General features: G+C 39.1%; 1 protein-coding gene across 2 annotated transcripts in view; it reads right to left on the bottom strand.

Annotated features, from left to right (window-relative positions):
* Window positions 1-228: 228 nt before the first annotated feature.
* Window positions 229-24,780, bottom strand: part of LOC149317246 (transcription factor GATA-6-like) — a 40,848-nt gene continuing 16,296 nt past the window's right edge. The window contains exons 3-8 of one of the 2 annotated variants that reach the window (XR_016280615.1): window positions 22,492-22,658; window positions 16,178-16,303; window positions 13,971-14,058; window positions 13,775-13,884; window positions 3,053-3,721; window positions 229-1,213 (exon numbers count right to left, since the gene is read on the bottom strand). Coding sequence is in view for 1 of the 2 variants with exons in the window: in XM_089517162.1 (XP_089373288.1) it covers window positions 3,551-3,721; window positions 13,775-13,884; window positions 13,971-14,058; window positions 16,178-16,303; window positions 22,492-22,658 (662 nt within the window). In the remaining variant the exon portion in view is untranslated. Of the gene's footprint in view, window positions 1,214-1,420; window positions 3,722-13,774; window positions 13,885-13,970; window positions 14,059-16,177; window positions 16,304-22,491; window positions 22,659-24,780 lie in introns of those variants that run through there. The other variant, XM_089517162.1, reaches the window with a different exon arrangement.

Here is a 24,780-nt window from a genome sequence, read left to right as displayed (position 1 = left end):
ACACTCAGTACAGCATTTCAAGCTCCACAATGTCAAAAAAGTGGATTCTGTTAGTTGGATTTACACCACTGTAACTCACTAACTGGATGTCAGCCATGTCCAGGTTCCATTGAAATCAAGGGTAGAACTTGGAATATTGTGGCAATAGGCACTATGAATTGGAATCCAGGCAAGCTTTTCAACTAGACCCATATCTGATTTCAGGAACCAAAGCAGAGAATTGCAGGACATAATTTTATTTTGAAGGAACACTAGCTGTCTTCATTGCCAATACATATTTCTATAAAAAAGTTAGGAAACATGGGGGCACATTTTACAAGAGGAGCGCCAAGGCACTGAAATAACAAAGCAAATCTCTACTGTTTCAAAGGTTTCCCAAGGGAAGAGAAGAATTTGATTTCTCCTCCTTTTGAGTCAGTAGTCCTGCAAGTTAAGATCTAGAGCAAGGCTCTGACGAATTTTCAAAAGAGTTTCTGCCTCTGATCCCACCACCTGGTAACTTACTGTGATGATAATATTCAAAGACATAGCTGTGTTAGTCTGGAAAATCAATATGCAAAGGGGTTTTGTAGCACCTTAAGTTGGCAGCATGATCTTTCCTAGACTTGAACCTACTTCCTCAGATGCATAGGGCTTTTGAAAGCAACTTCCCAATAGTAACAAAAATTGAAATGTAATACTATGTGAAAAACCAAATGGGGAATAAAAAGAACTGTACACTTTGTTGGAGCTTAAAACTCATGATTTTTAAAATCATGGGAGTACCTGGACTCCAAAATTTTCTAAACAGTTTTCTAAGCTCATCATCCAGACCAAGGGAGTGCACATTATGGTGGTATGATGGAAACCTGCATCATCATCATCATCATCATCATCATCATCATCATCATCATCCTGAAACCAGTTCTGCCTTTGCTTAAATGTGAACTGTACAAAGGTCCTCTACATTAGCACAGTGCTGAGATGGGGTCACAAAAGGGCATTTTGCCCATGAAAACAAAGTTGGCAATATTTAATGGTTTCAGAATTCTAGGGGCCATCACCATACTCAGTGATATCAGCATATTGGAAACAGAACAAGTTTTGGAGGAAGTAAAACCAACTAGCTTCATGATATCACTTGCAATTTTAGGGGACATGATCAAGGCACTTCAGTTCTTCATTATTTGCCCAGGCCACAGACGTAGTTGTATTGAAGAAGAAATGATGGATGCTAAAATGACAAGATCATATTGCAATGAATTCTTGATCACTTAATGTGCTACTGATATATGTGCATACTGTAAGAGCCAATACAAATAGAGGAATAGAAAATGAAAAGGACTATTATTAGGTAACTAATGTCGACATAGCCAAATTATGACACATACTTGTAGGTCATTTTAAAAATGGTATGCAATAAGTACGTTTGCAATATGTGCCTATATATGCACATTGTAAATGACACAAGTTTCTTTTTCTTGCATGCTTTGTGTGGAATTAAGAATGTATTCATTTTTAAAGGAAGCATTCTTGATAAATTGTAAGATTTGCACATCAGTGCCTACCGTTTGAATTGGGGGAGGGGAGGCAACCCACCATAACCACGCCTAGTCTGGATGGTGAGCTGCCTTGAGTAGTCTTGTCTTCCTTCACCATTTAGAAAACTTTGGATTCAGGTACTCCTGTGATGTTAAACATCATTGAGTTTTAAGTTCAAACTGAGTGTACAGTTCTTTTTATTGCCCTTTTGCTTTTTCCGTCTCCCACAATAAACAGCATCAGATTTCAATTTTCATGAATATTGATAAATGCTTAAGGCATATCTATACTCACGAACATTAGAAAGTTACTCTAAAAGGAAGCATAGCTGTGATTTCAAGATTATAGCAAGCTTTACAAAAGTTCCCTGGGACCTACATTTTACCAACATGTCTGCTATTAATTCCCTTGAATGATGCAACTTAAATAAGGAAATTTTCTCACATGCTTTATGTTTATGCAGCAGCATAACAGCATAAAACAAGAAATGTAAGATGTTGACAAAGCAGGTGTATAATACAACTGATTGATCCCTATCTGTGGTGCTGATGACTGAGGGAAATTAACATTATTTCTGTGTATGGATAAAAGAAATCTGAATATTTTTTGATGCTTACCAAATTTCTTTGCAAACTAGCAAAGAGATACGCCTAATAACTCTCTATTTTGTGATATATTAAAGAGAAATCACATTGTAAAGAAAGAACACATAACCCTTTTATTTTCAAAGCTCCCGTGAAGACAACTTTCCAAATGACATGCCATACCATTGTTGCTGTTGTTTTAATGTAACCTAGATCAGTTACATTATACAGACTGCATCCAACATTTAAAAAGATGCCTTACTATTCTGTTGGAATATTTACAGATTTCTCCACTAGGTAGTAAAGTTTCACTGCAATTGATACTTTTCTAGCACATACTTTATTCAGTGGCAAGATAGTGGGGATGACTTTATAGTTATATATAAAAGCTTATAACCAGATAGACAGCTAGGGTCATTTTTTTCCTGAGAAAATATTTGTTCTTGAAAGTTTTGTTTTAGAAATCAGAAATACAGAAGTAGAACATTTTTGTTGCAATAAAAAAACCCTATCAGGATACCTTGGTTAACTTTTTTCTTTTAAATTATTTACGTACCATTAAGTTAAAAGGTTTACATTCATTCCATTCATTCATATAAAAACTGCTGTTAAATCTTCTGCTTATGATTTAACACTGATTGCTGCAACAGAAATTGCACTTATATAAAAACAAAATTATTGTATATATGGAAGGGGGGAAATTCTACCCTGTTTACAAATTCTGACTGTTCAGTCATAACACAGAAACATTTATCCTCCTCCATCACAGTATATGTCAAAAACAAAACACATGTATTTAATAGCATGTTCTCATTAGCATGTTGTAACTTGAGAAGGGTGTACCAAATGTGATTTTCTTCATTGGCCTGAATCAGACGTCAGCATCAGAAAAGTTGCTGGGAAATACGGCCATGTGATGAGCAGAAGGCATTTGCTGTGACACTAACCTGTTAGAGGAGATCACATCAAACCATCTAGTCCAAGATAGGCACATTGGAATAAGCTGCACACTCTTCTGTGTTGCGCTATCCTTTAGAATGCAAACTAGGCCTACTTTGTCTACAAGAACATGTCAATACCAGTCAGATCCTGGATGTTGGGCAAGTGGGAGTGAAACAAATACACCATCCACAATTACACAAGGCAGTACTAGGAGTTGTGGCGAAGATCTATCAATAGTGCAGATGGGTAATCCTTTGTCGGTTTAACAGAAGTAGTTCATGCTCCCTCAATTCTCTTCCATAGCTGATGAGTTGGGCAATCGGAAAGAGGCCATGGGGAATAAACACCTCTAGAATCAAGACACAGATACGTCGGGCAAGGAATGTTCCTGTCCTCATTGTCATCACTTCTTGGACTGCTTGAAAGAACAAAAATACACCACACAAAAGTGTATCTGGCTGCTGCCCAGTGCAAGTCTTCTGCACCATTTATTCGTCACCAATTCATGCAAGAGCTATGGCACACCAGGAAGAATCCTGTCTTACAGAGGCTGTAACTTCTGCAGTGGAGGTCAGGCTGACACTTGAATATAGGCCTTCTTGACCAGAATACTTGAGTGTGCTAGTCTCAGGACTGGCGCTGTCTCCCCGGGTGGACATGGCTGAAGACACCACCTGTACCAAAATGGGGGAAAGCAAGCAGTTAAGTAACACAGAGTCATTTTAAAAACTCACATTTTCCTGGGGAAGGAAAAGTTCTTGAAGAAATGTTGCCACAGTTCATGACAGGAATTGTCAATGACTAAAATATCCACCACTTAAGTCATCAAAACAAGTAATTGTCTATTAAACAGATCAATGCCTTTGTTGGATTTGATTTTGCCAGTACTACAGCAACACACACAAATGGTATGTGTATGTGTGCACATACATATGAGAGAGAGAGTATAGTGCACCATTCACAGATGGGAAACCTATGACATTTGGTCTAACTTTGAAAGCCCTATGCCAGGGAGAGAGAAAGAAAAGCATCAGAAAGAGATAGTGTGAGGAGAAAGCAAGTGGGTGGTTACAGAAATAAGGAGAAGACTATGATGCTGAAGGGCATATAGACACAGGAGACCTGAGAAAACTTCATCTGGGGAAGATGGGCCCTGTCTTACCTATGTTGACTGCATCAAAGCTTGGAAAGGTTACTTTTGACTAGTACTACTCAAACCCACCAGCCAGCATGGTGAGTCTGAGCTAGACCAGCTAGAGCAGGCCCACTGAACCAAGAAGACGTACGTCAATATCTATGTAATTGATTTGATGAGTGAACTCTGATTTGATGAGTCAACTCTGGCTGGGACTAACAATTGGACTTTGCCTTATGTTTCATTCACAGAGAAGAATCAATGGAAAAGCATCAACCAGGTCTGTCAGGCCAATAACATGGGCAGTTCATTCCTAACAATTCTAGGGGATATATATTTATTTAAAAGAAGTATGGTAGATTTCAACCAACAAGGTAGCTTGGTTCAACATTTAATAGGTTAACAGAACATACCCATCACTATATTTAATCTATATGTGGTACATATTCATATTCCTGCCCCACTGACAGACACATGAAGTGATTTGCTGCATTTTACTATCAAAGAAGCATGTGCATAGGAGGATCAGAACACTTCTACCTTCCCTACCTTAATACCTGAAACCTTACTGGCACTCCATGCTGTTTATATGAGTAACAAACATGGTTTTGCCATCTCATAGCTTTGGGTCCTAGGTTTGCTGAAATAAGGGAATTCTCTAGATTCTCCGTTGGACACTTAAGATTACTCGTCAGAACTGAGCAAAGCAGGATGTCAGCCTTATGTGCAATGAACATTCGGTACACTAGAGGAAGTCATATATATCGTTTCCATGAAGATGTGTAGAGATTGTGCAAAAGATGTGGGAAGGAGGTGGGGTGGCATGCTCCATACCACTGGGAGGATTTTTTTTGGAAAATATCTAAACTCTTTCTATGCAATGACCTAAATCACCAATAGCATCCACAGGGATTGTAGACAACTACCTAATGTGAGAAACTACCAAAAATATACCAAGAGAAGATGAAAAGATTCCCATGATTTCACAACCTCAAATCACTGAGTCACAAAGAAGCTGCCTTTGGTCACATGTAAGAAGAAAGGCAGAATATTAATTAAATACATTAATAAAAAATACTCATCTTTGCAATGCCAGATGCTAAAAATTGGAAACATTTTTTTAACCAAGAAATATTTTAAGGCTTGATATTTTCAGAAGCACTAAACAAGGAATATCAGAGAAACTTTTGAAAATTTCTCACTACTGACTACTGAAACCACCCACCATATTTTAGGTGGGAAATGGTCTCTTCTGATTCATTTATTTTATACAAAAACAAAACCACTTGTTAACTTTACATTCTGGATTTGTGTCAAGTAAGACATTTCCAGGATGCGAGCTTAAATATTCTTGAGTTTATCTCAAAATTAGAGCATGGATTCGAAAGCCACTTCTGACGCTGTCTGATGGATATTTGTGGAGAAGAATGATGTAAGAACACGGAGGCATACAGTGACTTCAAATAATATTGTAGCATTTTCAGGTGAGACATCATTGTTGAAATCAGATTAAAATACACAGGGTTTTGCAGGTCACCTTTTGGTGACACTCCTACAAATGCTAACTCCCATTTTGTGATCCCCTGTTATTAGATATTTTTTCTTTATTAGCAAATATTTTAATTTGCAAGCTAAAAGATAAGCAGTGATACACATAGTTGTGAGAAAATGTAAACCAATTAAAGTGTTAATATTGTCCACAATGCTAAGGTGATAGTTATATCATCTACCACTATAGTTATTTTGCACACAATAAGTGCAAACTGAAATGTCACAGAATGGAGCTCATTAATAGCAACCTCCCATTCTGAGTCTAGTTTTGAGATCTTACATGGAAGCCCTTATTTCAGTCTTGCCACCCTGACAAGCATGGCTTGTTGGAACATGGGGGAAGGCCTCCTTGGTGGCTGCTCCCAGGCTCTAGAATTTCCTTTATAGGGAAGCCAGGCTGGCTCCTTCCTTATTCATCTTTTACTGGCAGGTGAAAAACTGTTTTCTCTTTTAGCAAGTTTTGGGGAACTGACTGTTTATAAAGAAAAGGCTTTTAACAACAACAACAACAACAACAATATTTATTTATAGCCCACCTCTCCCCAGAGGATCAGGGCAGGTTGCAATCAAGAATAAAACATAGTAAAATAATACAGTGCACCCACATTATATGGGGGTGCGTTTTACGTGGCATCCAGCATACCCTGGAAGCTGCGCTAGAAGGAAGGGAGGCGTGCGCTGGAAGTAAACAATGGCCTGTGCTCCTGTGGCATGTGTCTCGCGCACTGCTGTCACACCACCGTGGGCACGAGCACCATTCATTTAAATGGACCTTGAGCATTTTTTCCTTCACATGGGGGAGGGGGTCTGGAACGGATCCCCCACATAAGGGAAGGGACGACAGTAACACAATCCCTAACCCACAATTAAAATACAACAGCATAAAAATCAGTTATTAAAATCGCAATAAAATTACAATAAAATTTAATCCCCATTACAATGAGGTGATTTAAGGGAGAGTCAAAGAAGGCATAGTTGTGGGACAGTGGAGAGGGCCCATGTATTAATCTAGGAATGTCCGCCAGAAGAGTTCCGACTTGATGGCTTTTTTAAAGGCGTCAAGAGATGTTATGTGATGTATCTCATCCGGTAGGTCATTCCAAAGTTTAGGAGCAGCTGATGAGAAGGTCCTCTGGGTAACCACGGCAAGTCTGGTGTTCTTAGTCTGTAGTAAATTTGTCCCAGAGGACCTGAGTCTGAGGGGTGGATTGTATGGAAGGAGACGTTCCTTTAAGTAAGCTGGACCTAAACCATGTAGAACTTTAAAGATGATTACCAACATCTTGTTCTGTGCCTGGAAACTAATTGGCAGCCACTGTAAAGATTTTAGAACTGGAGTTATATGATCGCCTCTTGATTTTCCGGTGACCAACCTGGCTTCCACGTTTTGGATTAACTGAAGTTTCCAAGTTAGGTACAAGGGTAGCAGAAGTCCAATTGAGAGGTTACCAGGGCGTGTACTACTGTTTCTAGGTCACCCGGTGCCAGGAAGGGTCGTAGTTGGCTGAAGCTGATAACAAGCTGGGCTATTCTCTCCCCCCCCCCCTTTTATTAGATTTCTTTTAAATTGTTTTTAATTCAATATATAGTTTAATTAGCAGTAATTATATTGAAATGAAATATGTACAGGCCTGTTTCTGTTTTAAATTGTGTAAGCTTCCTTTAGTCCCACTTCTGTGGGAAAAGTGGTGTATGTTGTGTGTGTGTCTGATTCCTCCTCTCTTTCTTCACATGTTCCTCCAGTGTACTCATGTATATGCCTGACAACTAATGTACTGAGGCTCAAGTCCATTAAAGCATGTAACAAAATAAGGCAATATTCTTTGTCTTCTCTCCCTGCCACAGCAGATCAACATGGCAACCATTCTGGAAACTGCCATGGCAAGAACTTTCACATTCCTGACAGTCCCTTTATTTTGTCTGAGTCTTCCTCTTTTAAAAATAAAAATTTAAAATGGCAATTAAAAAAAAGCCACATGTATGATCTAACATCAGATCCTATTTTAAGCCTAAGAAAAACATGCAAGTGACTTTATCATTGGCATGGCGCACAGCTCAGAGTGCAGCTGTGTGTGACAGACAAGGGGTCTGGGATACATGACAACCTCTGGTGGATATTCAAAACATAGTATCAGTGCAAATTCCAGGAGCTGACCTTGTGACAATAGATAAGAAAACGGAGTGGAAAAACAGCTTGACTCCTGTAGTAAATGAGTACCTGCTGAATCCAGCCTTTATGAATGATCACAGCACTTCAAAAATTCATTTAATTTAATGATGCCTTTTTGGAAAAAGTTAACCTGCAAGATATCTTTTATAGCTGCCAAGTGAGGATCAATTGGATCTTAATTTGAATCAGACAGGATTAATTTAGGAAATTAGATTCAGTGCCAGATCTGAGAACACTGATAGCTGAAGCAACAACAACAGGGCACAATGGAGCATGTACAGAGCATATTTTGCTACAGGTAGCAGAAACAACAAGGCACAAAGGCATGTGCACATTTTTTCATTGTTGGTAACTACAGCTAAGTTTTAAATTTTCAACTACATTTACATTTACATTTTCAACTACAGGAAACAGAATTGCTAATTAGAGGGCTTTGTTTCAAAGTAGCCTAAGCCTTGGAAATCTCTCCTACTGGAAATGAGACCTGGGGAGTCATTTCTTCTACTTTTAAATCCCCTCTCTCCATATTTCTGTTATTAAACTCCTGAGACTTGCACTGAATACACAATTCTTACAGAGGTCTTTATTCTGATAGGATAGACAAGGGGATGCTACAACCTCCTGTCTTAATAGTAGTCCCATCTATTACAACCACCATCAAAGCAAGGCTCTACCACAAGGAGGGAAGCCAGGTAGTCCCTTAGTAAAGCTGAACAATTATATTCCCTGCAGCACTTCTCTACTATTTTACTAGCAATCACTTCAACAATAGTTAAACTCTACAGACTACAATCCATAGATTTCACAACAGGGTCAGACAAAAGCAAACTGCTGTAGCCTCTTCTAGCTTGTGTGTTCTTTTGTGACCTTGACCACACTCTTAATATTGCTTGGCCACACATGTCCCAATTTACACGTGTGAAAATGTTGGACAGTATGCCATCATTGACTGAGAGTTCTCAACTTAGTGGTCCCTTTACAAGTCAAAAATCACAAATCAGGATTTGTCCTTGATTCAGGGAGCAACAAGTCTAGATCCCGCAAATTTGGATGACACTAAATAACCGTATCTTGTTTGCTTGCTCAGTCCTACTAGCAGGAAGAGTCAAGTAAGAAGAAAAGGTATGTGTACACCAAAGGAGAGCCAGTTCATAGTACACCAAAATGACTCTGGGAACAAAGTCAATCTGATTCATCTGCCTGGTTTTCCATCCAGAACTTATTTTAAAAAGTTACTTTGCTGACTTCAACTTCCAGCATCCCCACAGTCACTGCTACACAGGGCATTGTAAATGTTGCTGTTAAAAATGTTATATTTTGCAATGATGGTTCCCAGGTAGGTATGAGAAGAGGCATTGATAATCCCTCAATCAAGTAGCAGATGTAAAGGTACAAGAACCACCTCTGGATTATGACCTGGTCAACTGTCTTAATCTCTCCATCTAATGCACTGCCCTCTCCCTACAGGGTTGCCTAAGTCAACAGGCAACTTGAAGGCACACACACAGCTTCCACTGCATTAACTTAAAACTTTTGTTGAACAGGGTTTGCCAAAAATCATGCCTCATAGGTAATTTAGATTATCGAAATCAGAATTTCCAAACATCAGAGAAAATGTTATTTTACTCAGGAATGTTCAACGGTCTTGCATCATCTGAGAAAGCATTTAGAAGACAATGGCAACCAATTTGAACGTGCAATTTAAGTTATATAATAAATTGTCTATAGGGCATGCCTTTTGGCACACCCTGTTCTGTTTAAGCATCCAAAGAAAAGGGGAAGGCAAAGTTACCAAGGGAATACAAACACAGCAAGTATAAATAAGAGATTTAGCAGCAAACAACTGCCACTGTCTCATTCTCTAGATTGCTAACTAGAACTAAAGGAAAATTTCAATGGAGGGGCAGAATGCTTACTGGGGACAATGTCCTCATTTTGCACCCCTGCTTCAGCCCCCCCCCCCAAAAAAATTTAAATTGTCTAGTGTGGCTATAATGTTCCTCTTGCCTTTGAAGCCTCAACCGTTACCAAAAACTGGCCAGAAATCAATTAAAATCAAAACTGAACTGGTTCCAAATTAACAAAACTATGCAACCCCTAGCGACGCAGGGGAGGTGAACCTAAAGTTGCTCCTTTTCTTTCCATCCTAGAGTTGACAACTCTGCTAACATAAAATGTTAGTACAATTCAAGACAAAATACAAAACTTACTCAAATAATCCATTTAATGCCTTCTAGTACTGGGGATGATTGTTGCTAGGAGAGGAAATAGGGAAAATGGGTGACTAGGACACACAGCTTTCCTGGACTGAGGACTCTGGCAGTGCCCCAATCACATTAAACTTAATTCTTTTGAAAAACAAAAAAACAGAGATAAATCACTCTGGAACACAGAGCAAAATCTCAGGCAATTTCCCCCCAGGTTCAACTGAATTCTTAGGAGAAAGTCAATTAAAATGAAATCTATTTCACGTTCTAACTACATATTTGTTAATGTAAGTTAAAATTTTATATATTTATGATAACACAACCAAACCTGCGGCCAGATTTGACTCCTGTACTGTCAGGATATTAAATTTGCTGATTTAAACAATTGTTATTTTTGTTTATTGTTGTTGCATTTTTATAGCAATGGAGGAGGAGACATGCTTGTGGGGTTTTCTGTCTAAGATTCCAAACTAATTTGTCTGGCCTTGGGTACTATGCAACTTGAATGGGGGAGAACTTGCTGCTCCTTCTCTAGTGCCAAAATAACATTGCTTGGCCTTCACTATGTTTTCAAAATATTTAAGGAGTTTCAGAAAATGAGTTGTTGAAAGAATATTTCACTTCAGCTTCAGATTAACCTACAAAGGGAATGTAACATGTATAGGCAATAAAATATCCCACAGAGAATGAAAGGCAGAGGCTTAATAAAGTGAAAAAATATTTAAGAGTTTATGGCCTTATGCTGGTGTTATGTGGCAATGAAAGGGAGCTAATAAGTTTGGGACATGTTAGAAATGACAAAGAGACTAGTACCATATGACATTTACATAGGCTGAGTTGTAATCCAGTACATCTGGAGGATGCACTAAATAGGGGGAGCCCATTGAATAATAATATGGTGTGGGTGATCTGTGGGAGCTCTAATCTGTGGATGGCAGACGAATTCCCAAAATTCCTAAGTACAGTGAATTAATGGTTGTTCTCCATAGTTCCCCCCCTGTGTATCAGTTACTGTATCCATTCAACCTATCCAAACAACTGCCCTATGAAGTTTGAGGAACTGTATTCTATGGCTGCATCTGCACTGCAGAAGTAGTCCAGATTGACACAACTTTAACTACCATGGCTCAATGCCGTGGAATTATGGGAATTGTAGTTTGTTGTAGCACCACAGCTCTCTGACAGAGAAGGCTAAATGTCTCACAAAACTACAATTCCCAGAATTCAATAGCATTGGGCCGTGGCAGTTAAAGTGGTGCAAACTGGATTATTTCTGCACTGCAGATGCAGCCTCTAATTACTTTTCAGAACTCTGGTACATCCAGCTCCACATTCAGACTTAGCTGAACATGTAGGAGGGCAGAGAGGGCCACATGCACAAATATTGGTGGAAGAATTAGGCAGGTGTGCAGATATCAAGAAAAGGCTGAAGTTATAGACACTGGCAAATTTCACTGTAATGATGTATGTGTTCTGGTCTTTGCTCTGATCCAGCACAACTAGCCTGATGTTCTTAACCAACTATAGAAACATAAACCATCCACTGTTTAAACTCCAACTACAGAGAATTTTGGAAAATTAACATCTTAGCCTCCAGATCCCAGGATCTACCAGGATGTCCAAAAGTGTAACATTCCAAGCTCTGAACCAACAGTGGCCAAAGAATTCAGTTTGAAACAAACACAGTTTTCAGGTTGTGAACTGAAATAGCACTGAGCAACCAACCATGCAGTCCCAACACCCACATTTTCTGTGGAACAACTCCCTTTCCTATTTAACAGCCCCAACCAACAGCTGCTATGATTGCGTCCGCTTATTTCCAGATGATGTGTATTAGCAAATATGGCGAGTTTGGATAATACGACTTGTTAATGATTGCTGTGGGAAACCCCAGGGTTACATTAGTGTTTCCTGCAGAAAATGTGCAACATGAAAAATATTAAGTTCCTCGCCTTATGCTGGTGTTATGTGGCAATGAAAGGAAGCTAATAAGTATGAGACATATTAGAAATGACAGGGGAAACAATGAAGGAACCTGTGATTGACTTCTACTATCATTACACTTTGGGTGCTTTCTACTTAAGCAGAATTTGGAAATGTTACTTTGTGGTCTACCAGAATCCCCCAGTCAGCATAATTACTGACTGAGTGTGGAATTCAGGGAATTGTGGTCCAAAAAAGTAACATTTGAGCTCTCTGAAGAAATCATAAGATGCTCAGCTGCTTTTATTTACTCAAGAAACCTATTGCAATTGTTCCTTACTCCTCTGACAAAAGGTTCAAATTCCTTTCACCCTAATCACTGTCCAGGTCTCCTTTCCCCAATATTGTTTAGAGTATTTTAAAAATTCTTGTGTTGTGCACATACACCCTCTCCGCAACCTTGATGGTGCTCCTTGTTTTCATTCTTTTTATTCCACAACCTTGAGAACAAATTCAGTCCCTCCTCAGCTATTTTGCAACTTCACCATAGAGTCTCAATGTTATCTTCCTTATTTGCTTTTTGAGCATTTTGCCAAGGATAGATGTTGGTTAGTTAAGAGTACTCTTTGACAACCTGATGCTTCTTCAAATCTGTTGAAGGGCAGCTCCCCTGTTCTATGCTTGCTGGGGATGCTGAGATTGTATTTCAACATTTGGACAACACTAGGTTGGTTGAGGCTGCTCTAGTAGACAGCCAAAATGGTGGGTCCCTACCATTAAGCAGAGTGAAGCAGCTGCCTTAGGCAGATTTTGAGCATTATAAAAAGGCAGCAACATTTGCTGCCTTTGTATTGACTTGAAGAGGGAAAGAGATGCCTGTGGGATTATAGGAGGGCGCGTATGACACCATTTACTGTTCTGTACCAAGCAGCAAAATGTCTTGTGCAAATTCTGCTTGAACAACAGATTACCTATGGTGCTGAATGAAGGAACCCAGAGGCGCCATGCCATGGTGGTTCCATTGGAACTTGCTTTTCACCAGCAAGTAAATACTTAAATAATTATTTTAAAAGGCATTTGATGATTAATTGGTTGCAGGAAATCTTTTTATGGGGTGAGGGCTATGCATTGTTTCTTTATGGTTACATTTTTAAATGATTTTATACTTTTTAGAATACATGCCATTTTATTATGATGATTGTTTGTTTAATTAGGTTTTTTTAAAGCTTCATCTTGTTTTAGTTTTGTAAGCCTCCTTGTGTCCCATGCTGGGAGAAAGGTGGGCTGTATATATTTTAAACAAACAAACAAACAAAATTTCTCTATATTTTTGTAAAACTACAGGTAATGTAGCTCCTGAATTTAGAGGATTTTGCTCTATACAGAGTGTGCCGCACAGGGAAACTGTTGGATCACCCCAACCTGGATTGGGGACAATATCTACTATATAGTAGAGCACAACAGAATACATAGTACAACACAGGATAAATAAGGAAAAAAAGCATCTGTATCTATACCTATATATCTGTATATCTTACCAAAGTTGTTTGCGAAGTGCTTTCATTTTACATTGTGTTTGCATTTATAGGCAATTTCCTGTGAAATTCCCACTCCAGTATCAGCTAACAAACTGAAAAGTTTATTTTGATTACTGTTCTACTAGATAAGATAAAAAAATTGAGATAAGAGAGACTGCGGAAATCTATGTATGTACTATTATGGATACTGTTTTATCACTTACCCCTGAGGCTGTGGGCTGTGTGCTAGGGGAAGCATTTTTTCTACAGTCATCTGAGTTCGTAGAAGACGTGGAAGTTGGAGTCATAGGAACAGCATTATTGCTATTATTACCTGCAATGGTAGCACAACCCGTTAGAAACTGTGTGTTCTCTGGATGGCCAAATCTCTGTCCCTCCACCAACTCTCATTATATTTACCCGAGCATGACTTTATCTTAGATAGGTTCTTTGGTTTGCGTTTCCTGGTTTGAATTCCCTCCTTTTTCATAGCAAGAGGTCGAGGCACCTAAAAGGGAATGCCAAAACATAAAGGAAGACATTAAAATTCAGAAGCAGTTTCCTTGTCGGAAATGTATTTTCCTGCATTAGAGCCAACTCACTATAAACCAACGATAATGTTGCATACCCACCCACATTTTACAGATGAAAACCAGGGCACATGTGGCCAAGCAACATCCGCGTTTAGTGCAATCTACTTTTGCACTCAGTTTGCCAATGAAAGAAGGTAATTACAAAGGGGCAAAATGAGGCAGAGCTAAACTGGGACATTTTAAAAGCAGCTGAAAAAAATGGAATGATACAGGATTAATTGGGACTGTCCCTCCCATCTTGGGAACATTGGATGGTTATGTTGGCCCAAGGCATCTTAAACCCCAACATCCTCTGGTTTGGGGAATTTGGATGGAGCAGCAGCCAATTCTATCACAGATGCCTTAGTTGCACCAATGGAAATCTCCATAGATGATATTCTATTGCTGGTCATGTTCCTGCCAGCAGTAGGCCCCAGAATGAGGCATTTCAGGAACAAGGCAATGGCAGTGGAATACCTGATGGTTCCAAAGTATCCTCCATTGCCTCTAGGGTCCAGGTTTGATAGTCCCCTGCCCCTGCCTTGATTTCAGTGGAAGATTTTTAAGCAAAAAGATCCACTGGGCAGAAAAGAAGAGAAACAACTGATTCCTCTCCATCTCTTGCAGAGCACTAAAAATGGACAAATACGCAATCTTTTTACTGCCCTGCCTTAGACACACACATACAATTTATTACATAGTCACCCTTTGCACAAAATTTCACATTTTTTTTACTTCAGTCTTATGGCTTTGTGTGTGCAGAAGAGAGAGCTGTGTCCTCCACTGAGGTGAAGCCTAGTCCCACATTCTGCATACCTAAGAATTTAACTCACCACTATCTATGACTGCATGTGCATTGCAGAAATAATCCAGCTGACACCATTTTAACTGCCATGGCTCAGTGCTATGGAATTCTGGGAATTGTTTGGTGGAGCACCAGAACACAGCTCCACCAAACTGCAGTTCCCAGAATTCCATAGCATTGAGCCATGCAAGTTAAAGTGGTGTCAAACTGGATTATTTCTACAGTGCTGATGCAGCCTCAGACCCATCTGGTGAGGACATGGGAGAGAGCCTTTGCTGTGGAATTCCCTACTACAGGAGGCCAGGTTGGCTTCCATCTCTAGTATCCGTTCACTGGCAAAGGCTTTTTTTTTTAACCAGATATTTGATGATTAATTGGTTATGCAGAAATGCCTTTTTATGAGAGCCGCTGTAAAGTTTTCAAATTATTTCATACTTCTTAAATTCATCTTATTTGCCTATGATAGTTTAATTGTGCTTTTACTTTTTTCAGGTTTTAACTTTATCCTGTTTTAATGTTGTTATAAGCTGTCTTGTGTTCCATGAAGAGAGGCAAGAGAGATAAAATGCTGGGAGCTCAGGAAGTGATGATCACCTTTTGAGTAGGGTTTGAGGAGGTGGTGCTAGGCTCAATCCAGCCACAGCCTATCAAATAGGAAATTTGTAGTAACAGATTCACTATTTCAGAATTCTATACAGCAGTGGAAGCAGAAACACAGCCTTTTCCACAAGTTATTCAGGTATACTTGTTCCTATGTCATTGTCAGCACATGATACGAGGCATATTGACAACAGTGTATGTTGTCAGCATTTGATACAAGGAGGAGACCAGCAAACTTTCAATTAATCTGCTTTTTAGCATGTCTCATTTGTCTTCTCTTGTGGAGGAAAATTGTTCTTGCTTAGAATTTGTCAAGTATGTAGCAACTAAACCTTCCAGATGAAGATGGCTCTTTCTTCCAGTCATTTGCAAAGCTTAAGGTCTGCCAACAGCAGTAATCAATTACTTCTATATTGAACTGGCACATTAAATAAGGGGCTGTGCTAGGATACAGTGTTATAGAGTTGATATCTTTCCCTGTCATTTAATAGCTGGTGTGTCTCTCTCTGTCTCTAGTAAAGTGGGATGTGGCTCTTCTCTTCCCTGAAAGTTAATGTACATTCCTTCCAAGGAATGGCTCCAGGACAGAGTGCACCACGCACCAGGCAGGGACCAAAATAACTCCTGATAATACTGAAATAGCTGCTTACCCCATGAAGTTTCATGTACAAGCCACAGGCGTTACAAACGGGCTCTCCTTCTGCGTTCCTGCGCCAGAGGGTGGTAGTTGTAGTGTGACAGTTAGCACAGGACAAACCCAGTCGTCTCTGAGAAGGCTAGAGGCAAGCAGAAGGAAATGCAAAAACAGAGAAATATAATGGCAGAAGACATGATAGTTTGCATATCCCCACCCCAGCGCAGAAGCCACAAGAGTCTCTATGATGGTATACTGCCTATGAAAAGAAAAAGAAAAAATGAGAGAAGCAGGCAGAAAAGAGGAGCTCAGAAGCACAGAAGACTGAAATGTTCAGTTGATTCCCCACATATATATTTTGCCTATGACACTGTAAAATGTTCCACATTTGTAAAAGATAATATTGATTCGTTTGTCCATAGCTGCGTCTACACTGTAGAATTAATGCAGTTTGACACCGCTTTAACTGCTATGAATAAATGCTCTGGAATTCTGGGATTTGTAGTTTTGTGAGACATTTAGCCTTCTCTGTCAGCAAGCTCTACTGCCACAATAAACTACAAATCACAGGAGTCCATAGGTTGGTGCCAAAATGACAGATAAAGTGGTATCAAACTACAAAAAAATTCTGGAGTGTGGCAGCAGACTGTTTACATAGCAGAACATTGGGTTGGATTCTTATTTCACACCATCCCATGGGAAAGATATGTGGCTTCACTTAAGACATTACTAACTTTCCCAAGGGCAGATAGACACAACTTCATGCGGAAGTGAACCTACAGAGATGCATAATGACCTTGAGGAAGATACTCATTTTCAACCCCCTTTCTGTACTCATTTTCAAAACCCATGTTTCTGGCTTTCTAGCATACTAGATGATCACTTGAATCATCTGAATATATAAAACCCACTCTGTTAGTTTTCTGGGAATTATGTGGAGAAATAAGTCCAAGATGCCTTGCAGAAGTGGGCTTTCACTGGGGAGGGGGTGGGCGGCTCATGAAGAGCAGAAAGGTCTATATTATAAACAAGTCATTTATGACACTCTTCAGCAGAGTTTGGAGCCAAGATGAGGCAACGTTACATCAGAAATAACTGTACAACAAAGAGCTTTACAACCCCATCGATCATAACTGAAGCCAGTCTCCATAAAGATGTGAAGTGAAGGTGAAGGGGTTATAAAATTTCCTGTAGCAATTGATCTCTTTTACATTAATCACAGGCAAGGAATTCCAGCTATATCATAAATCTGCTGTTTTGCACAAGTTTTTTTTTAAAGGATCAGCAATTATCTTTAACCTTACAAATGTTAACACATTTACACAGAAAACAAAAGTCAGTTCCAGAGAGCTGTATTCCTCTCATCCAAGATTGCAAATGTTTAGCAAACATAAATTGGCCTCGGGTTCCACTCTTCTTTCTGCAAAATTATTTGTTGTGTTGCTAGAAATAGTTCTTAACAACTGCTCTCCTTTTGAAACAACTGACACACACAAATAGCACTTGCCAGTATTGTTTTAAAATCAGACGATAAAGTTTCTTTTTAATCTTTTCTCACTTAATTAGAAACACACATTGTATTACAAAAAATGCAAGTCACATTATCAGTTAAACGTATATTTGCAGAAGAGTGTCTTGACAATTATTAAACAACATTAGCTTTATTACAGCCCCTCTGATTTTAAAGATAAAGCTGTTAAAATCCTCAGTGCTCTCTCTCTCTCTTTCTGTCATTACATATACACATAATTTCTTATAGTTTCAGCATAATTCATATTAACAGCTAAATGGCTGGGAAGCAAATTGTCCAATCTAGGAATGTAAAATTTCCAGAAATTTTGGAGCCATGGAGAGAGTCCCCCCCCCCAATTATTTTTCAAGGGAAAAAAAAGGATAATTTTAGGGAAATTAAAAAACGCAATATCAACCTGCCCAATTGAAAATTACAATTATATATTGAACGTATTTTTTTAAAAAACAGTTTTGCTACAAATGGAGCTACAAGTTCCTGAAATGTAAAAAACACCTAAACTATAAGAGACCACTCTAGTTTTATCAAAATGTTGAGCAAACAATCCCCCCTAAAAAAAAGAAACAACCCCCCAAAAAAGAACAAAACATCAGTAAAATGGGAAAAAATATTTTGTTTCCCATTACTTCTTCATACCTTGCAGTAAACCTAATGGATTCATTCTCTTAAAATGAACTGAGAAAAGGAAATCCAAGACCAGAGATTACAGTGATCTGATGCGTACTCATATGGATTTATATAAATGTCTTCCTCCACATTGTTTTAAAAAATTAATCTGAGACAATAAATATGTGAATATAATATATTAAACATGTTGTTCATATTTTTAAAATAAAATATTTCATAACCCTTTTTTTCTTTCAATATTTTTTTTTGGGGGGAGGCTTCAGGAAAAACCAGGGAAACTGTTTCCTTAATTTTTACATTTTTTCCAAGCCTTCACAATTTAACAGTCATTTTAAAAATGTTAAATGGCTATTACATTATTTTCCAGATATGAATGTAGAGTTGGTAGTTACAGAGAACCATGTTCAAGATACATATAAATTAAATAAAATGGAAAATCATTGACCAGCAACAGTCAGTTGCAAGTCACACTAAATGGGCCATTTCACAACTAAATTTCCCTTCATCTCATTTTTACTCATTTTTGCTGTAGCGTTTTGGGATGTGGCCCAGACTGGTGCACATATTATCATTTATGATATAATTTATAATAGAGTTTTCTTGATTATTTTGTTGCCCTTTACTTCCAAAATGGCATAAACCTAATATCTTCTAATCTAGTTTTTAGGGGCTCATTTAAAACATTTCAAAATTAAATTTCAAATGTTGCTTTTGAAAATATGTGGGGTTTTTTAAATGAACATACTGTGTTTGTGTACCCCCTTTTTAAAACAATGTAACCATTATCTCTGTTGTTTGGTGTTGCGCACCTTCAACTTGTGGCAGCCCTAAAGTGAACCTATCATGAGATTTTCTTGGCATGTTTGTGTCTCTAGTTTATTTTAAAATTACAATTGTCTTATGTTGTGGCCTTTTCATAAGACAAAACTGGCAGCTGGAGGATTAAGAGGTAACAACCGAGCAAAGTACTCCATTCCCTTTATTTCTCCTAATTAGATTATGTCCTATTTAATGGAATTGGGTAAATAGCCATTTTGAAACCCACACTGTGACTAACTTTGAAATGCCTCTGCCTTATGGTAACCTCACCGAAGAAGTGGTGATCCAATGAGGAAAGTGTGACTTTTAAAAGCTCATTGTCTCTCTCAATGTGTTTGTTTATCCTTGAACAGACTCGTGAAGGTGACACAGCCCAGATAAAAAGGAACGCTACTAAAGTTATGCCAAAAGCCCTTGCAAAGTCAGCGTAGTCAAACCAATAACGGCATCTGATCTTATACAGGACTAGTAATAACAAGAACTATAATAGTGACTTCAATTCTTACACAGTTTCCTGTATTTTTTAAAATGTACATATAAATATATACCAGCTGCAGGGTGGATGAACTGGAAAAAAGAGTTTCAAATGGAATATGCTATTTTATCTGTTACTGTGTATGAAAATATATATATATATATATATATATATATATATATATCCTGCCCTTCAGATGAGTTGTCTTAGGTTTTCAGCTAATATACTGTAATAGAGCATAATGATGAAAAATGCAGTAATTAAAAATGTAGTAGATTACAAAAGTAAAAGAGTAGCCAATGACAAAGAAAAAAATGATGATAATTTAAGGCTAAAGTTATTCAAATGCTTATGGTGGGGAGGGGGAGGAACATGTTTCTTTCCCCACACAAATGCAGGTCAATGTAGCTTCCAAGAGAGCCTCTCGCTTTAAGGAGCACCATTCTGACCTTTAAAATATTACTTATTTTCTATGCTTTTCTGCCACTGAGCTGAGGTTCTGCTGCTAAGTGGCGTTTCAAATGTCATATATTTTTGTAAAATATTCTTATGCTTGTGCACCTTTCCTTCTTGCAAAGCGACGCCAAAGTTCTGTAAGCATGAGTGAACTGAGATTATGTTATTAGCCTGCAGATCGTGTACATGTAAGACATGCTTGGACTCTGTCTCTTAAGAATATATTTGGAGGGTATAATAAATGTGTGCCCAATCAGGTTCTAGTCCTGGGTGATGCCTGGTGCATCCTGCTGTCATTGGAGAATATGCCCAGCAGCAGAGGGCTGCCTGCAGGCCCTGGCCCTGAGGAGGTCATGACTCAGAAGCAGCCATAAATCCCTCAGTGTCACCGCAGCCTCCAGGATGAAAGATGCAGAAAGATAAAGGAGGCCTTTGGCCTGCTGTCTCTGAACCCAAATCCTTCAACCAAAATAATGATCAGCTCCAAGAGGAAAAGAAGCCAAGTTCTTTTTTCACCTCTGAAGCCAGCAGTGATTCCCACCTCTGGTCTTTTGGACTTCAGCTCCCAGAATCCCAAACTATTGGCCAAAATGGCTGTGGCTTCTGGGAGCTGAAATCCAAAAACACCTGGAAGGCCATAGTCTGGGAATCACTGAATTGTCTCTGGATAAGGGTGACCATGTTGAGGACCAAAGGAAGGTGCAAAACAGAGATTGGATTTTATTGAATGGGAGGAGTGCAGGATTTATAGTCAAGGGAGAAATAGACACAGCATTTTACTTTTGTAGGCTACAACTTCTTTTTTTGGATTATAAGTACACACAGTGATTATGGGAGTTGTAGTTCTGCCCACCACCCAGCCCCCCCCCCCCCGTGTTTTAGAAGCAGGTTGACATTTTCTTCCTTTGCCTTCATTCAAAGAGGCAAAGAAATAAAGAGCCCTTCATTTGCAGTTCATCCCAGCACCACATGCCACACAAATTATATGTCCACACTGATTTACTGCATTGCTCACCTGACATTCACATTCAGTGAGTGAATGGTCATTCCTGTAGTAGACATGACTTTAAAAGAAGGAGGGGGAAAAAACCTCCCCAAAATATGCTTTATTACATTTAAAGTCCTCGATAAAGAATGGCAATATTTAGGATTTACTTGCTTCCTGGGTCAACAAACTTAAACAGAGCCAAAATAGAAACTGTCAGGAATGTTCAGGCAATATTTTATGGATTGCTTCATTCTAGGGAATTGGTGGTTTCTAATCCTAATGCACACAGACATACTTTGAATTCCTGAAAATCCAGCCCTAAAAATCTCAAGGCTCATTTGATGTGAAAGAGAATCTCTCTCCTCTCCCTCTCTCTCTCTCTTTTTAAAAAAAGACCAGGCGTGTTTATAGCCCTTATGATTTGGAGAAGAATGCTTACTAACCACAGCTAAGTCCCTTTTACTGGAATCAACCGGACAAAAACCACCTGTCCTAGTTCTCTAAAGTCGGTTTGGAATTTGGGTCTTAACCAATCAATATAAGATATAAAATGGTCCATCCCAGTATGTTCCTCAGAAATAAGGCTCATTGTTACCTGTTGCTGTTCAAGATTGCAGCTTTTGCCTGTACAGTTTTAATCGTTTCTACTGTGCTTAAAGATTGGTAGGTACAGGTTCAGGTTCAGATAGAGGCTTGAATAAACCCAAACTCAGCATGACATGGTAATAATTCCCTTTATATCCAATTAGACTTACTCCCAAGTAAATATGAATAGGTTGCTGTCCTATACACCTACTAGGGATTAAACCCCATTGGGTATGATCATGCCAATGTGAAGCACTCCTTAGCTTTGGCTTAACCAAATGCCATTGTATTATTGTTGCCCTAGTATTTGTATTGAACTGTATTTTTTATTGCTAGGGGAAAGTTGATATTTGTTAGTTAGATTAACTATGTTAGGGTATATTTTAGTTTATTATGTTGATAATGTGGAGATATATATATATATATATATATATTCCTTGCTTTAGACATTAGGTTTATGTTTTGTATTCTGGCTTATGTTTACTGTATGATTATTTTTTGTATCTCATGTTCTTGTTGTAATCCACTTTGATTCCATGGGTAAAAGGCAGAAATAAATCATCATCATCATCATCATCATCATCATCATCATCATCATCATCATCCATGTTTACTCCAAGTAAGCCCATTAGTTCTGTGTTGGCAGCTATGAGATTTCATAGAAACTAAGCACAGGCATAGAGTAATAGGTCTTACTATATGGGTCTTCATAGGCTCTGGAACTGTGTGGTACTGTGTGTGATGCATTAAGTCCACTTTAATACAGAAATGGAGAAGGATGTATTCATTTCCAGGAGTATGAAGAATATTATCCATTTCCTCTTGCCCTTAACTCTGCCTGGCACTTACCACTCTCTTCTGGGGTTTGATGAGGGGTCTGCTGAGGCCGTTCATCTTGGTATACAACCCACAGGCATTGCAGAGATAGTTGCCAGTGCCATCTTTTCTCCACAGCGGGGTCTGGATGGAGCCACAGTTGACACACTCCCGGTTGTCCTGCAATTCATCCAGGAGGTCTAGAGTGGAAAGAGGAAAGAAAGGCTGCTTTACTGTAAGCCAAGCAGGACAGTCCGCCCAGAGCACCTTGTGGTTTGCGAAAACAACCCTCCACCCTTGGATTCCCTTCAACTGTAAAACATTGCTAGTCTCAGTCACAGCTGTGCAGGGAATGGCCTCCACTCTGTCATCTCCTTCAAAACAACAATGACTCTAAGGAATCCATCTAAGATTCTAAGGAATCCAGCCAAAACATCTGGGAGAAAGAGAGTCCTACGGATTTCAGTACAACTAAATTCCCAGGTAGAGAGCCCTGCAAGCCAAATCTATTCAAAAGTAAATGCCATAGACTATGCTCCTTTAGAAACACACTAAAAGGCTCCTGCCCTATCCATAGTTACCTAAGAGTAAGAACAAAACTAAACTTGTTCCCAACTTGAATAGTTGGTCAGGCTGACATTTAGTGGGGAACTCTGTTAGGATCAAACTGTTATTAGGATACTACCTAGACAGCTGTAAGCACCAGAGGAAGAAATAGCATTGCCCTGAAACAATAACTGGAACTGGAGTTCAACAGTATCCGGAGGGCTCACAATTCCTACCTCTAGTCTAAGTAAGCTATGTATTATTTCTATAGGACTTTCTCCATAGTACAGTATATGTCTGTAGAATTGCACACAAAAATAATGTGTTATTATAGATTTGCAGCTGACAAACCAAAGTTACAAATTAATTACAAATGGCACCACCCATATCCATTCTACCACCAATACTCTGTATCCCATCTTCTGGATAGTCCATTGCATTTCTGCTACCTCCCTTTTCTGTATACACAGCCCTAGTCAGACACTCTGGGGAAGCTTAGCTCCTTAGTATTTCTCCTCTAAGCTTCCCCTACATAACTGAATAAAAAAATTGAAGCCTTATTTATTGATTGATTTGATTTATACCCTTTTTTCCTCCCCTGTAGCTACAGAGGGGGAAGGATGACGGCATCTCTCCTCTCTTTCAAAAAACGTTCCTGACATTTCTAGCATTGCAGTAACTTCATTTGTGCATTTGTGCATTTAGCAGTAGGATTTAAGCATCCAGAGAAAAGGGAATGCGGACACAGCAAACAGAAGAATTTTAAGAAGAATTTGAACCATTTTATTCTCATTCTTGCAATGCAAGAAATTTTGGGACTGGAAAAAAGCCAGCATGGGATAGTGGTTTGACTGTGTGACTCTGGAGACTGGGGTTGGATCCCCCTCAACCATGGAAACCCAGTAGGCAAACTTTGGCAAGGTACCCAGAAAGCCTCATGATAGCTTTAGGGTTGCCACACAACAAGGGAATTGTCATTGAGGGGCAAGATTTTCATGGAGCATCAGTATTCTCATTGCTCCAGAAGCTATTCCCACACACAGAATTTATATAAAAGCATAATTTAACAAATTGCAGTATTCAAGGAGATCAGCATCAGGATAAGAAAGTATCACACCTGCTCAGCAGCCAGAATAAAAAAATATTCCCCTTGCCAATACAAGGCCAAGAGGATGAGAGCCAGCTTGGCCCTTTTGACATGGGGTTCCTCAACCTCTGGGAGAAACCATGGAGAGGTATCCTCAGGTAGACTGTGACCACCACTTTTTAAAGCCCTCAATATTCCCTTTCTAGCTATTTCACCCTCATTCGGCCTCTGAGTTCATTACAGGTGAGATCCCACTTTTCTTTCCTTCAAGGGGGTTCATGTTTTCCCTGCAGCTCATTCCAGGTTCTCCAGAACCTAACCCTGGCCACTGGGCTTCAACTCCAAGCAACTTGGTTGGGGATTCTGGGAGCTGAAGTCCAAGCAACACCTGGAGGGCCACAAGCTTGGGAACCCCTGAAAGAGATGGTGACTCCCATAAGGGTTTATGGACAGGATAGACATTGGAAGCCAGATCCCAAGTTCTCTCTGCGATCTACAGACCCATGTCTGGAAATGGCCTCTCTTATTTTCTTCATCTGGAAATGGTTCACTTATTCATGGTTCACTTATTATAGTTAAAAGCCCATCTCTGCTCCCTCTTCTCTGGCCCCATCCACACTGCTGAAATAACCTGGTTTGACACCGCTTTAATTGCCCTGGCTCAATGCTATGGAATTCTGGGAATGGGA

Source organism: Sceloporus occidentalis, unplaced genomic scaffold (genome assembly GCF_023333645.1).
Source record: "Sceloporus occidentalis isolate IW3139 unplaced genomic scaffold, rSceOcc1.0.p SCAF_3, whole genome shotgun sequence".
Lineage (NCBI taxonomy): Eukaryota > Metazoa > Chordata > Lepidosauria > Squamata > Phrynosomatidae > Sceloporus > Sceloporus occidentalis.
Note: the sequence above shows the minus strand (reverse complement) of the source record. Positions and strands in the feature narration are given on the sequence as shown.